Consider the following 15,991-nt stretch of genomic DNA (forward strand, 5'->3'; position numbering starts at 1 on the left):
TTGCAGAGCCCTGGATTAAATCCCCTCCAGACGATGTTAATGGGCAGGGTTTTGCACCGACGACTCTTATTGAGGGCAGCTGATCGTCTCGTGTTGCTCCTGCACCGTCCTGCATGCACTTTAGTGTAATGTGATTTCATAATCCAACCAAAGCCTGACTATTAACCATCTTTAATATTGCATTCCAAGAGTAGAGGGGAGGAAAAAGCGCACACTGAAACAAGGTGTAAAAGTCATTTGGCTTTATTGCTGCCTTGCATTCGGTCGGTTTCAGAGAGCTTGAACAGAAACAATCTGTGGTCGTACTGCGACTCCGCCACACACTTGGCTCTGGCCGAGAGGCTGCGCTGCATCACCAACGTTTCACCAACGGCACGTCAGCCCCGTCCCCGTCCCCGTCCTGCACTAACTAGTCCTGCACTCACACGGGACACAAAGGAACCACCAGTTTTTAACGCAAAAGTGGTGCAAAATAATGCAGATTAATTCCAGAAAGGTGGAAGCAGAAAGAGATCTGAATAAAATTGTACGTGTGGGAACTAAAGCTACTGATCGGGGGACGTATTAACCAATAATAAAGGTTGGAGCTTCGTGTTCATATACGTCTTTAATACAGCAGTGCAGAATTTCTCTTGACTTTTCTTGGGTCACTGTGATTTGAGCGACTTGGCATCAACCTTTCATCATCCAGTCCCTTTAACATAAACTGACTATACATTTTCTTAAAAAAAAGAAAAAAAAGAAACAAGATCAGAAAAAGGACAACCCTGGAGAGTTTGATCTGTTTTTGACTTTGACGTGCGATGCGAGCTACGAGCCGAAGACGAGCCGTCGTCTTCCTCCCGGCAGCTCAGGGAGCTGCGCTGGTACGAGTTCCTCTGCTTTGGGACAATCTGGCAACACAGACCTTTTTCTACAGCCGTCACTTCTATCCTTCATGGCTCCAGCAGCTTCCTCACCGGCTCTGCTGCTGCGTCTGCCTGCTCTCTCTCGGCCAAATAAATAGAAAAAAACAACACGGGAAGACAGACGGGGGGGGGGGGGGGGGGGGGGGAAGAGAGAAACTGGTGTGTTAAAGTTTGCCGGCGAGAGGAAGCGTCCTCTCCAGGTTATGATGCTGTCTGTGCCAGGGCCGGGGCGGGGGCTGCGGGGGCCACGGGGGCCGGTGTGTGCTCGGCGTCTGTGGGGGCCGGGGTTGTGGCGGGCAGGGCCGACGGCGTGACGGTGGGGGGCAGGAGGGGGGGCCCGCCTTGGGGCAGGAGGGGGGGCCCGCCCTGGGGCAGCAGCGGGGGCAGCTGGGAGGGCAGCATGGTGGGCAGGGTGGGCAGGGGGGGCAGCGACGCCAGACCCGGCAGGTTCAGGGGCGGCAGGCCGGCCAGACCTGGGACTGGACACAAAACATCCAACTTTACTTTCTGCACAGCTCATCTTGCAACACATGAGGTTCATAGAAGAGACGATCAGGAGCCTCATTTATAAAAAAGTGTAGGATTCATACTAAAAGTGCACGTGCGCTCAAAAGCCGAAAATGCCGGGCGCACAAAAAAATCCGGATTTATAAAACCGTGTGCACGCACACTTGCATGCAATGTTCTCTTTCTAAATCACAGTCCAGCTGGAAGGTTGCGCAGGTGAATTCGCCTCATACCCCGCCCTCTACACGCCCACTTCATACCATAAATGGTCAATGCAAAGTAGTTCATGACTGTATTTGCATATGAATGAGCCTGCTGAGCATGCGCAGCGCCTTCCTGCAGTCCGTTTGTGCGTCAGGATGAATGAGACATGTGACGAGCCGGTGTCCTACCTCGTCGAGGTGTCCTACCTCGGCAGAACATATGATCCCCGTTTTTTTTTTTTTCCAAAGGCTTTTTCATGCAAATAGACAATTTGTGTGTCTATGTGTACGATGCTTCGGCGGAAGAAAAAAACCGTCAGATCACGCTTCCACATAGATCACGCTTCCACATAGACATCAACATTTATCTATGTGGAAGCGTGATCTGACGGGGTATTTTCATCTGTCAAATCATCCTACCTGCATTTATCTATGTGCAAACGTGATTTGACGGGTTTTTTTCTTCCGCCAAAGCGTCGTACACATAGATCTATGTGAAGCACTTTCTGACTTCCTGCTGTTAAATCGTCTATTTGCATGAAAAAGCCTTTGAAAAAAAAAGAAACTGAGATAAAGAAACGGGGATCGTACGGTAGTATTTTCTGCTGAGGTTGGACACCTCAGCAGAACACCGGCTTGGGTGTACATGGATCTATAAGTCTGATATGTGATGACATTAAAAGTATTCACCACCTCACCGCCTGCGTCACCAGTTCCCCATATCTTCAGACTGTTCCTACGGGAGGGTCAGGGTTGGCGTAGAGATACACAAATTTTTCCGTTAGTTTTTTCTTTTTAAATCCCAACCTTTGCGTAGAAGATGGATTGCGCATCTTTCAAGCCCTGTTTTGTGCGCAAGCAAGCTTTATAAATGAGGCCCCAGATTGTGAGAAATGTATCCATATCAAAAACCCTGCAACTTCCATACAAAAAAATTATGTTACAGTTCAGAAAATCAGAGCTACAGCACAAGACATGCTCTCAGAGGTAATTATTTACTGCCAAAAATAAAGCCAAACTCTGGTAAAAGAACGGTGATGTACAGAGCTACTGTACGTCTGCATGGAACCCACTTCCCAACACTTTAAGCAAATTATTAACATAAAAGAATTCAAATTGTTAGTAAAGAAACATCTCTTGAATAGATACATATAAAACTTATTTAATTATTATTAAATAAATAAATAATGTAGATAGTATGTGGGTATCTGTACACACACACACACACATATACATACATATACATATATATATATATATATATATATATATATATATATATATATATATATTAGTGGTGGGACTTGATTAAAAAAATTTAAATTAAAAAAATTATTCTAGTATTAGAATAATATCTTCAGTATTACAGGTAACTTATACCGGGAACTCGTGCAAGGAGAAATGTTCCGCACTGTTTGGAGTGCAAAAGTAAATTGTGATTAAATGCGTTATTTTGTTTTTGTCACGTTATTTTTCTGTAATTAATTAATCAATCGTAATTAACGCGATAAAGTCCCAGCCCTAATATATATATATATATATTATATATGTATAAAAATACAAATAAATGATTATTTATTGAAAATGGTTATTGGTGCAAACTATGATAACTATACATCAGAGGTTTTCAACTGGTCCACCAGAGGGTCGCGGACCACCGGTTGACAATCCCTGCTATACATGGTTTGAATTTGTTGATGTTATAAAATGTATCAAATCATTTCTGAAAACTCCGGCCCAAGTGGAGATTTACAAAAACTGTCTTCACGTTTGCTTGTAAACAGAGGGAAACAGAGATTTAGGCTTCAGAACGTCACATTATATGACAGGAACGTCACCAGCGTTATGAGTGCGACCTGTGTTTACAAATTGTTTGGCCACCGTCAATATTTTCTTGTATTTTACTTGTTTTATATTCTAATGTCACATTTAAAAGTAACTCCACTTCTCTGTCACTCCAAACCAAAGACTCTCGTTCATCTTGGAAGTAACTGGAAGTTACTCGTGTCATTTGTTGATGTTTTTTTCCAGGATTCTGATTGGCTAGCATGACTTTATCTTCTCGTTACACTGCCCCCTGTAGGTTTGGCTGCTCATAGCACCTTAACAGATATTTATGCGGGTTCCTGGAAATGATGGTATTTTTCAAAACGTAGAGGGGGAAATATCTGTTTATGTAAATACCCGGCTATGTGGAAACGTGGCCTAAGTGAATCATTGAAGCTCCAGTGTGCTGGGCGTTGGCCTCCTGCCAATGGCAGGAATGCTGGTGTCCTGCGTGTGTTTGCTCACCTGTGGCTCCGGCTGCTGCTGGTAATGACCCGGGTCCTGCTAGTGACACGGCGCTGAGGTCCGGGAGGGGCAGGTTGAGGTTGGGCAGGTTGGGGAGGGGAGGGAGTCCCCCTGGGAGGTGCATCAGGCCTGGGGAGGAGACACACACCACAGTCACTCATCTGGAGAGAGCTGCTCTCTTTAAATCCTGTTAGCCAGGGGACAGTCTGGTTGGAAACAACACGCCTCCCACAGCCACGAACCGTTCAGGAATACCCTCCCTTTATTAATACGCCAAATGTTTGGCCTTTGCAAACCAGCTCAGCAACTCAGAAAACTGGTTCTGGGGACTAAAGAGAACTAAAGAAATCCTGCAGCAGCAGCAGGGCCTGACCGGACTAACCGGAGCAGAGTCTGACCAGCACTGAGACAGCTGGACCAAGGAGGAGTAGGAGTAGGAGTAGTAATAAATTAAGGGGGTAGTACTACTACTACTACTACTACTACTACTACTACTACTACCACCTTAGTTTATTACTACTGTAGTAATAAATTAAGGTGGTAGTAGTAGTAGTAGTAATAAATGACAGTGGTGATAGTAGCAGTAGCAGTAGTAATTAATTAAGGTGGTAGTACTATTAGTACTACTAATACTAGTAGTACTACTAATACTAGTAGTATTAGTAGTAGTAGTAGTAGTAATAAATTAAGGTGGTGATAGTAGCAGTAGTAGAAGTAGTAGTAGTAGTAGTAATAAATGACGGTAGTAGTAGTAATAAATTAAGGCGGTAGTAGTAGTAGTAGTAATAAATTAAGGTGGTAGTAGTAGTAGTATTGTGGATCTGGAGAAGGCATTTGACCGTGTCCCCCGTGTCATTCTGTGGGTGCTGAGTGAGTATGGAGTCCGGGGCCCTCTACTAAGGGCTGTCCGGTCTCTGTATGATCGGAGCAGGAGTCTGGTTCTCATTGCCGGCAGTAGATAAGACTTGTTCCCGGTGCATGTTGGACTCCGGCAGGGCTGCCCTTTGTCACCGGTCCTGTTCATTATTTTTATGGACAGGATTTCTAGGCGCAGCCAGGGGCCGGAGGGGATCCGGTTTGGGAACCTCAGGATTTCATCTCTGCTTTTTGCAGATGATGTTGTCCTGTTGGCTTCATCGGACCGGGACCTTCAGCATGCGCTGGGGCGGTTTGCGGCCGAGTGCGACGCGGCAGGGATGAGAATCAGCACCTCCAAGACCGAGGCCATTGTTCTCCACCGGGAAAGGCTGGTGTTCCTTCTCCGGGTGGGTGGAGAAGTCCTGCCTCAGGTGGAGGAGTTCAAGTATCTCGGGGTCTTGTTCACGAGTGAGGGAACGATGGAGCGGGAGATTGACAGGCGGATCGGTGCAGCGTCCGCAGTTATGCGGTCGATGTACTGGACCGTCGTGGTGAAGAAGGAGCTGAGTCGAAAGGCAAACCTCTCGATTTACCGGTCAATCTACGCCCCTACCCTCACCTATGGTCATGAACTTTGGGTAGTGACCGAAAGGACAAGATCGCGGATACAAGCGGCCGAGATGAGTTTCCTCCGCAGGGTGGCTGGACGCTCCCTTAGAGATAGGGTGAGGAGTTCGGTCACCCGGGAGGAGCTCGGAGTCGAGCCGCTGCTCCTTCACATTGAGAGGAGTCAGCTGAGGTGGCTTGGGCATCTGTACCGGATCCTCCTGGACGCCTCCCTAGGGAGGTGTTCCAGGCATGTCCCTCCTCCCTAGGGAGGTGTTCCAGGCATGTCCCTCCTCCCTAGGGAGGTGTTCCAGGCATGTCCCACCGGGAGGAGACCCCGGGGCAGACCCAGGACACGCTGGAGAGACTATAGGCCCTTTCACACAGCCAGTTCGAGGCGGGAACGTTGCGCCTTTAAGCCGCCTCGCTGTTCTGTGTGAAAGTCACGGAGGCGGAATGGGGGGGCCAAGTGGCCCCACCAATAAGCCGGCAGCGGAGGTAGTCACAGAGCCGTCACAGAGACGAAACGGGGTCTGTGTGAATGACACAGCCGGCATGCCGCTGACATGACGGTCGGACTGACGCTGTCGTCACGCCTCTGATTGCGGAACGCCGGCATGCTGTGTGAATTTACAGACGGGAGCGGCGTTATGCCGGCGTTGTATGGTTCTGTGTGAACCAACAAAGGCGGCGTATTGGCAGGACTTCTTTACACCAATATTGCGGAATCTCTGTGTGAAAGGGGCTTATGTCTCTCGGCTGGCCTGGGAACGCCTCGGACTCCCCCCGGGGGAGCTGGAGGAAGTGTCTGAGGTGAGGGAAGTCTGGGCATCTCTGCTGAGACTGCTGCCCCGCCCGCGACCCGGGAACGGATAAAGCGGTGGACGATGGATGGATGGATGGATAGTAGTAGTAATAAATTAAGGCGGTATTAGTAGTAGTAGTAATAAATTAAGGCGGTAGTAGTAGTAGTAATAAATTAAGGCGGTATTAGTAGTAGTAGTAATAAATTAAGGCGGTAGTAGTAGTAGTAATAAATTAAGGCGGTAGTAGTAGTAGTAATAAATTAAGGTGGTAGTAGTAGTAGTAATAATAAATTAAGGCGGTAGTAGTAGTAGTAATAAATTAAGGCGGTAGTAGTAGTAGTAATAATAAATTAAGGCGGTAGTAGTAGTAGTAATAATAAATTAAGGCGGTAGTAGTAGTAGTAATAATAAATTAAGGCGGTAGTAGTAGTAGTAATAATAAATTAAGGCGGTAGTAGTAGTAGTAATAAATTAAGGCGGTAGTAGTAGTAGTAGTAATAAATTAAGGCGGTAGTAGTAGTAGTAATAATAAATTAAGGCGGTAGTAGTAGTAGTAATAAATTAAGGTGGTAGTAGTAGTAGTAATAAATTAAGGCGGTAGTAGTAGTAGTAATAATAAATTAAGGCGGTAGTAGTAGTAGTAATAAATTAAGGCGGTAGTAGTAGTAGTAATAAATTAAGGTGGTAGTAGTAGTAGTAGTAATAAATTAAGGTGGTAGTAGTAGTAGTAATAAATTAAGGTGGTAGTAGTAGTAGTAGTAATAAATTAAGGTGGTAGTAGTAGTAGTAATATATGAAGGTGGTAGTAGTAGTAGTAATATATGAAGGTGGTAGTAGTAGTAGTAATAAATTAAGGCGGTAGTAGTAGTAGTAATAAATAACGGTGGTGGTAGTAGTAGTAATAAATTAAGTTGGTGATAGTAGCAGTAGTAGAAGTAGTAGTAGTAGTAATAAATAACGGTGGTAGTAGTAGTAATAAATAACGGTGGTAGTAGTAGTAATAAATTAAGGCGATGGTGGTAGTAGCAGTAGTAGTAGTACTAATATATGACGGTGGTAGCAGTAGTAGTAGTAATATATGAAGGTGGTGGTAGTAAATGTAAATGGCACTGAAGCCGATCACGTGTTCTATTTTTGTAAGTACAACTAAACTAAAGTAAATGAGTGTAAAAGTACCTGGTAGCGTGGAGCCAGGGCTGAAACTGGAGGCTGCAGGGTTGAGGGGGGAGAGGGGGGTGAGGGAGGAGCTGCTGGAGGGCAGGAGGGGCACCGTGGGCACACCTGGAACACAAAACACAGAGATGAAACAGGAAACCCACACCCCGGCCACAGGACCCGGTCGTCATGACGACAGACCTACCTGTCTGCAGCTCGCTGGGCATGGGGGGCGGGGCTGAGCTGATTGACAGGCCGGAGAGGGAAGTTTCCAGGCTGGAGGACACGGGGGCGGAGGAGGGAGGACTCACCGCTGACAGCTGGACCTGAGGAGGAGCAGGGAGAAAACACGGCTTCATCCAAGCTCCTCTTACTAGAACATTCAATTCAATTCAATTTTATTTGTATAGCGTCTAATACAACAGATGTTGTCTCTAGACGCTTTCCAGAGACCCAGAACATAAACATAAACCCCCGAGCAATTATTACATAAACAATGGCAGGTAAAAACTCCCCTAGTGGGAGAAAAACCTTAAGCCAAACAATGGCCATTGTTGTCATTACTGTTTTACAAATGTGTTATTTGTGTGCAGTTACATAGACAAACATTGAGTGCGTTTACATGGGAAGTTTAATTCCTCTTTAATTCAGAATTAAAATTAAATCCGATTTAAAATGAGTAAAAATTTCCATGTAAACACCTAATTCCGAATGAAAATGGCCATTCTGAATTAAACTTAATTCCGAAGTAAGTGGCTGGTTTATTCTGATTTTAAATCCGAATAGAATAATTCCAGATCATGTAAACACTCATTCCTCTTTAAATTAATTCTGGTCTTTCTTTCTGTTCGTTCCCTCGCCCGTCTGTCTCCATGATGCTAATATTCTGCTCAGGGTTTGTTTTCCAAACAAAGTTTCAAGATGCAGCACGCAGTAAACGCTGGTCAAGAGCAGAGACCATTTATTTAATAAATAGCTTGGAGGACCTGGACATAATTAAAAGAACTGATGGAAACAGGAAACATCAAAATTGTGAGCTTTTCAAAGTTGTAGCGGCTAAGTTAGTTTTTCTTCCGGTAGACGTAACTTCCTTAATTGGAGAAAGCCGATCAAACGTGTTTTCCATGTAAACCTCAATTTGGAATTACTATTTCCATGTAAACTCGAAGGAAAATAGTTTAATTCGGAATAATTAATTCCGAATTAAAAAACATCATGTAACCGTGGCCATTTAACATGCAACATTCTCTAGCAACTTGGAAAGTAGAGATGCACCGATCGATCGGCAACCGATCGGTATCGGCCGATAATGCCCCTATCGGTTTGGATCGGCGTTCTCAAAATAATAGTTCAAAGCAGCCGATCCGATGACGTTTACAACAACAAACCGCCGCCAGGGCGTGTGTTCCCACATCTCAGACCCAGGTGTCCTGAGGGGGCGTCGGCCTCGCCGGTATGGGAGTTTTACAGTGTCAGAATAGGACAACACATTTGCAGTTTACAAAGTGTGTGCAAAGGAAATACCCAGAGGAGGAATGTTATAAAATAATTTTATACGAAGCTGATAAGACATTTGAAAGTTTCTCAAGTCAAGGACTATATAAAGAACAGGAGCAACGCCGCTAACTCACCTGCAACAGAGACCTATAAACGACAGCAGCAACAGCAGGAAAAATAAAGAACTACATCGTAAGGTAATGGATTCATAAGCCTTGATCATCAGCCACTTTCTGTTGTAGAAGACGTCAGGTTTAAACACGTCGTTAGCTGCTTGGATCCCGGTTCCCGCTGCTGCGTCGTAAATATTTCACTGATGAAATCCTGTCGGAGTTTTACCATATTACAGTCCAAAGACTCATGCAGGACGACAGTCATGTCAGTCGCTTCACCAGTGACACGTGGAGTTTTAGTGTGAAGAGTTTCCTCACACGCGGCGGATGCTATCACTAAAGCTTTAGCAAACCTTAATAATTCATAATTAATTTTTATTTTAAGATTTATTCCTTTTTCCTCAGGAAAACTAAGGTTTATAGTTTACAACTTGTATCAACGTTTAGAGAGTGACACGTCTGTTGTGTGTGTTGTGGTACTGCACGTTGTGTTGTACACATTTATTACCACAGGAAAGCTTAAATTAATAAGCTACATGAGTCTAAATCGTCTCTAAGAATCTCTAGAGTGAAATATTACATATTGCCTCATACTTTCTCATTTCCTAATTTTTTATACCTAATAATACAATGTCAGTGTTGTACATGAGACAACACTATTGACGAATGTATGGATTTCACGCTGTGATCGGTGATTGGCAATATCGGGATCGGCAGATACTGATTTTGGTGATTGGCCCTCAAAATCCTGATCGGTGCATCTCTATTGGAAAGATTTGTGAGCAGAGAAGAGTGTGTGTGAGGAGTCTGACCTCGGTGAAGCCGTCCTTCAGCGGACTGGCTGGTTCGCTCGTAGAGTTCCCAGGGAAGCTGATCTTCTTCCCTTCCTCAAAAGGCCGGGTGGGGATTCTGTGCAGGTACCCGTACCCGATCCCACAGCCCAGGCTGGGAGGAAGAGAACATCATGTCAAGATCATCAGAAGTAACAGCAACACAACATCAATACCTTGGTTTATTTTGTGAGTATAAGAACGCTGTATCTAAATACAGTGCTGAGGATCCATTCAAATGTCAAGAATCAACTCGATTCTGATTCTTAAGATTCCGAATTGATGATCAAGATTTGGTTCGATCCGATTCCGATATCAATTTGGGTTAGTGTTATTAAAACTTTTTTTGAGCTGTTGCATGAATGATATGACTGTAGTTCTGCAACATATTAATACTAGTATTATATTGAGATTAAACAGCAAGTATTGCAGCTAATGATGCTGTAAGGACCAATCAGCTCCCAGAATGCTGATAGAACTGCTTTCAGAAACATCGTGGGTCAGAATTACCAAACAGATCCAGGGAGGAAACAGAGACGGATGAAATCGGTTTTATTTTTTCCATTTTCAGTTTTTAATTTTTGAGAATTTGGTTTTTAGCATTTTATGCAAATTTAACCCCAAGACGGTACATAACGCAAAGAAATATAGATAATTTATGCAATTTTAACTGAAAACTTTAATGTTTTCATACCTTTAAACAAAATCAAAAACATGGCACTAGTTATTCTGGTGTCCAACAAAACATCTTTTTTTGAGCATATACAAAAAAATACCAAATGTTGTAATGTAATGATGAAAAAAAAAAATTTGATCTTTAGACATACGAATTGATTTTTAGATATTAATATGAGAATCGATTTAGTATCAGAAAATCAATTTTTTCAACACAGGCTAGTTTTGAGCTTCAGCTGATCTGTAATAAACAAACATGTCACCAGATGAAAAACACTTCCAGAAACTAACACATGAATCTAACGGGTACGAGTCTACAGCAAACGGCAAAGCGAGGGTTAGAGCGGTGAGATAACACCTGTTTTCCCACATTCCCTTTAAATTTTTTCCATTTTCGCTCTTTTTCTGGTTTTTAAGTTTTGAGAATTTGCTTTCGATGGTTTCGATTTTTAGGAATTAATATGAGAATCGATTTAGAACCGGAAAATCGATTTTTTTTTTCCAACACAGGCCTATCCTAATACCCCACTAACATGTAATGTGGATGCAGCGGGTGGTTCAGATGTGTGCATTACCTGCCCTCTCCCCCCCAGGCGCTGTTGGGTGTAATGACCACCTCTCGACAGTTGTCTGTGTCTGTGTTGTACACGTAGAGCTTCAGGCCCTTCCCCTCGTGGCTCTCGATCAGAGAGAACAGGTCCTCCGACTGCAGGTGGGCACAAGTTGGAAAAAGATGAGAAACACGACGAGATGCAGAAGTGCAGCAGCCAGGAGAGATGGAAGCGTCGGCTTGAAGTGCTGATAACTCACTTCATTCATGACGGTGTCGGCGCCGATGATGTAGTCAGTGTGCGGCCGCAGGCCGGCCAGGGCTGCTGGGGAGTTGGGCTCCACTTCCTGTTGGGAACAAGAAACAATGTTCTTTTGTATCGGGTCAACGGTGACGTGCAGATGGGTCTCTGCCTCCATAGACATATAAACGTAGACGCCCCATCGAGTGCTGAGCCGTACGTCAACGTCGCCGCCATATTGGATGTTCAAGACTGCTCTGGAAACTAATACAAGTAAATTGACTTATTTTCATAAAGCACCTTTCTACAAAGAAATGTACGTTTTACGTCTCATTTATTCATTCACACACGCACTAATATACTTGGGAAACAGTTAGGCCCCAAATATAATATATTTAATTTTATCAGATGGCAAAAATAAGAACTTTATTGATCCCACATAGGAGTAATTCATAACAAGGTAGTGCCGAAAAACAATATATATCCCTCTTCACAAAAATAAGAAAAATAAAGAAACATATTTTCTCATCAACAAAGCATATTTTACATAAACATATTTAAAAATTTTCAAGTAACAAAATAACATATTTGAACCATTTTTCAGATTTTTTTCAGTTCTTTTATTGTCTGAAAAATGGTTCAAATGTTATTTTATTGTCTGAAAAATGGTTCAAATATGTTATTTTGTTATTTGAAAAATTTTTAAATTTGTTTTGTTGATGAGAAAATATATTTCTCTATTTTTCTTATTTTTGTGAGGGGGGATATATATTGTTTTTCGGCACTACCTTGTTCTCTATAGCTGATATAACATGAATTACTCCTATGTGGGATCAATAAAGTTCTTATTTTTGCCATCTGAGAAAATTAAATATATTATATTTGGTGCCTAACTGTTTCTCAAGTATATTAGTGCGTGTGTGAATGAATAAATGAGACGTAAAACGAATGTCTACATTTCTTTGCAGTCTTGCCACATCCAATACGGCGGCGACGTTGACGTATCGCAGCAGCGGACAAAACCCCTCGATGGGGCATCTACGTATATAATGTCTGTCTGCCGCTACCTACCAGCACATGCCAAACATTCTCATTGGCTCCTTCGAAACTGCAGAAACGAATGGATACACCGAGCAAGCCCTGTCCTCCCCACAGGTTGCTGGGGGTCACCGTGGCCTCGCGCAGATCCAGGGTCTTGGAGGAGTAAACCAGCATCTTGATCGGCTTCTCTACGCTGGCTTTGAGCAAGTCCTTCAACGTATCGTTGTCCTTGTTCTGACGGAATCAAAGGACACAAAAACAACCTTGAATGAAGCATTCCTGGTAGCTGGTGTTTAGTTCTGGGCGTTACAAATGACTCATTTCTTACTAGTCTTGTGTTATTGATGGAGACGATGAAGTCGAAGAAAGGCTCCAGTCCTGCCCGGTGTCCAGGCGAGTTCTCCTGGACCTGCACAAAGACCAGAGACAACCTGAGCTGCTGGACGGCAACACACTGACATGCAAACAAGGACCGAGGAAGGACTGAGGTAGGACTGAGGAAGGAGGACTGAGGTAGGACTGAGGAAGGACTGAGGAAGGACTGAGGAAGGACTGAGGAAGGACTGAGGAAGGACTGAGGAAGGACTGAGGAAGGAGGACTGAGGAAGGAGGACTGAGGAAGGAGGACTGAGGAAGGACTGAGGAAGGAGGACTGAGGTAGGACTGAGGAAGGACTGAGGAAGGACTGAGGAAGGACTGAGGTAGGGCTGAGGAAGGACTGAGGTAGGACTGAGGAAGGACTGAGGTAGGACTGAGGTAGGACTGAGGAAGGACTGAGGAACTGAGGTAGGACTGAGGAAGGACTGAGGTAGGACTGAGGAAGGACTGAGGAAGGACTGAGGAAGAACTGAGGTAGGACTGAGGTAGGACTGAGGTAGGACTGAGGAAGGACTGAGGTAGGACTGAGGTAGGACTGAGGTAGGACTGAGGAAGGACTGAGGTAGGACTGAGGAAGGACTGAGGAAGGACTGAGGAAGGAGGACTGAGGAAGGACTGAGGTAGGACTGAGGTAGGACTGAGGAAGGACTGAGGAAGGAAGACTGAGGAAGGACTGAGGTAGGACTGAGGAAGGACTGAGGAAGGACTGAGGAAGGACTGAGGTAGGACTGAGGAAGGACTGAGGTAGGACTGAGGTAGAACTGAGGAAGGAGGACTGAGGAAGGACTGAGGTAGGACTGAGGAAGGACTGAGGAAGGAGGACTGAGGAAGGACTGAGGAAGGAGGACTGAGGAAGGAATGAGGTAGGACTGAGGAAGGAGGACTGAGGTAGGACTGGGCGATTTTGGACAAAAATAAAATCCCGATTTTTTTCTTTGAAAACCCGATTTTCGATTTCGATTTTTTTGGTAAAACTACAAAAGACAATGGAATAAATTGTTTCAAATATTTTATCTTTATTTTTAAAGAAAAATAGCAAACAAATTTCCCTATTGGGAATGAAGTGCAATTGAAAGATACTGTAAATCCTCCTTGAGTTTAGTAAAGTGACAACATTTACAATCTTCTTGACCAAACAAAGATGACTAGACGAGCTCTGTCTGTAATGCAGCCAGCTGCAAAAAAGGAAAATCGATTTTCCGATTTTCCTTTTTTTAACATCAATTTTGATTAATAAATCCGATTTAGATTTAAAATCGATTAATCGCCCAACCCTAGGTAGGACTGGGGTAGGACTGAGGTTGGACTGGGGTAGGACTGGGGTAGGACTGGGGTAGGACTGGGGTAGGACTGAGGTAGGACTGGGGTAGGACTGGGGTAGGACTGGGGTAGGACTGGGGTAGGACTGAGGTAGGACTGGGGTAGGACTGAGGTAGGACTGGGGTAGGACTGGGGTAGGACTGGGGTAGGACTGGGGTAGGACTGGGGTAGGACTGGGGTAGGACTGGGGTAGAGCCGAGGTAAGACTCTAGCTGGTGTTGGTAAATCTCTAGGTAGTGTAAACTCTAGTGTGTTAGAGTCAGTAGTCATAGTTGCAGCTATAGAACTAGACTATAATAGTTAGTCTCAAACATAACTTGGTGGTAGATATGCTGCTATAGGCCTATGCTGCAGGGGGGCACCGACATGATCCGCTGGGCGGTGCCTCTCACCCTTCTTCTCCTCTTTCCTTCCTCTCTTCTCCATTTCCATTTTTATTTATTATAAGTATATCATGTCCATCGCTCCTGTAGTTTCTTGTGCTGGCCCCCCTTTTTTCTCTTTTGTGCATGTTTGCAGGCCGGAGCTTCAGGAGCTGCGTGCTGTCCCGGTCCCCCCCGCCCACCCCCGGTCATCCCGCTGCTGCTTCCACCTGCCTGCTGTGTGCTGTTGACGTCCCCGACCCCCCATCCTGGCCCTCGGCAGGAGGGTCCCCGCTTATGATCCAGGTCCTGGTCCAGGTTTCTTCCCTCCTAAAGGGGAGTTTTTCTTGCCACTGTTTGGTTTAAGGCTTTTCTCCCACTAGCAGAGTTTTTACCTGCCATTGTTTATGTAATAATTGCTTGGGGGTTTATGTTTATGTTCATGTTATGGGTCTCTGGAAAGCGTCTAGAGACAACATCTGTTGTATTAGATGCTATACAAATAAAATTGAATTGTAGGACTGAGGTAGGACTGAGGTAGGACTGAGGTAGGACTGAGGTAGGACTGAGGTAGGAGGACTGAGGAAGGAGGACTGAGGTAGGACTGAGGTAGGGATAGAAGTGCATACACCAGTGTTTCTCAATCCTGGTCCTCGTACAGCCCTGTCCTGCATGTTTTACATGTTTCCCTGTACCAACACATCGGATTCTAATGAATGGTCCTCATCAGCTTGTCATCCAGGTCTGCACAGCTCTGATGACACAGGTACTGGTATCACGGGATGCTGAAGCAGAGTAACATCTAAAACATGCAGGACAGTGGCCCAGAGGACCAGGGATGAGAAACACTGATCTAAAACATGCAGGACAGTGGCCCAGAGGACCAGGGATGAGAAACACTGATCTAAAACATGCAGCCAGGACAGGGGCCCAGAGGACCAGGGATGAGAAACACTGCCATAGAAGCCCCTCTGTGCTCGTTGTTCAGCCTGGATGACTGGATGACGGTTCAGAGTGTGCTGACAGGACTGAGGTGTAACAGCTGGCAGGTTCCCATTACACCCAGTACTCTGTGCAGCAGGGACACGCCGGGATCCGCACCAGCGACCCTGCAGCTTCTCCTGCAGCTTCTCCCGCAGCTTCTCCTGCCACGGCGGAGGGTTCTCAGCCCAGTCCGGGGAGGAGTGCTGCGGCCTCCGCAGCACTCCTCCCCGGACTGGGCTGAGAACCCTCCGCCGACCTAAACACTTCAAAATCAGGCTGTTAGGGGCTCGAAACTCACCCGCAGGACGTGGTAGCCCTCCGAGCCTCCCCCCGGGATCTCCACGCTCTGTGCGCCTCCCATGGTTTGACTCTGGCGGGTGTTTTGTAAAGGTTTCCAGCAGGTTTAGCCGGCGGAGCTAAACGTAGCAGAGCGCAGACCGGTACACGTAGCCACAGCACCAGCGCTGTCCTGCGCATGCGCCGTTACGTGGCAGGAAATGTTCAAATTCCTGATTTCTGTCGATTTTCTCTAAAGCTGCGTCCGAAATCCCATACGTACGCCCTAATGAGTTGCAAAAACACTACGTGAGATTTTTTAGTGCGTCCGAAACATTAGTACGTACATAATAGTATGCGCTATCCATACTCGTTCTGGAGAAATGTAT

General features: G+C 45.2%; 1 protein-coding gene across 1 annotated transcript; it reads right to left on the bottom strand.

The window, feature by feature from the left end:
- Positions 1-227: 227 nt before the first annotated feature.
- LOC133453124 (Golgi reassembly-stacking protein 2-like) lies at positions 228-15,991 on the bottom strand. Its single transcript, XM_061733002.1, has 10 exons — positions 15,625-15,991; positions 12,611-12,691; positions 12,313-12,516; positions 11,261-11,347; positions 11,026-11,156; positions 9,758-9,890; positions 7,541-7,661; positions 7,357-7,461; positions 3,911-4,039; positions 228-1,387 (listed from the first exon to the last, which is right to left on the bottom strand). The coding sequence occupies exons 1-10, from the start codon at positions 15,685-15,687 to the stop codon at positions 1,110-1,112; spliced, it is 1,332 nt and encodes a 443-aa protein (XP_061588986.1). The 5' UTR covers positions 15,688-15,991; the 3' UTR covers positions 228-1,109.

This window comes from Cololabis saira, chromosome 10 (assembly GCF_033807715.1).
Source record: "Cololabis saira isolate AMF1-May2022 chromosome 10, fColSai1.1, whole genome shotgun sequence".
In the NCBI taxonomy this organism is placed as follows: Eukaryota; Metazoa; Chordata; class Actinopteri; order Beloniformes; family Belonidae; genus Cololabis; species Cololabis saira.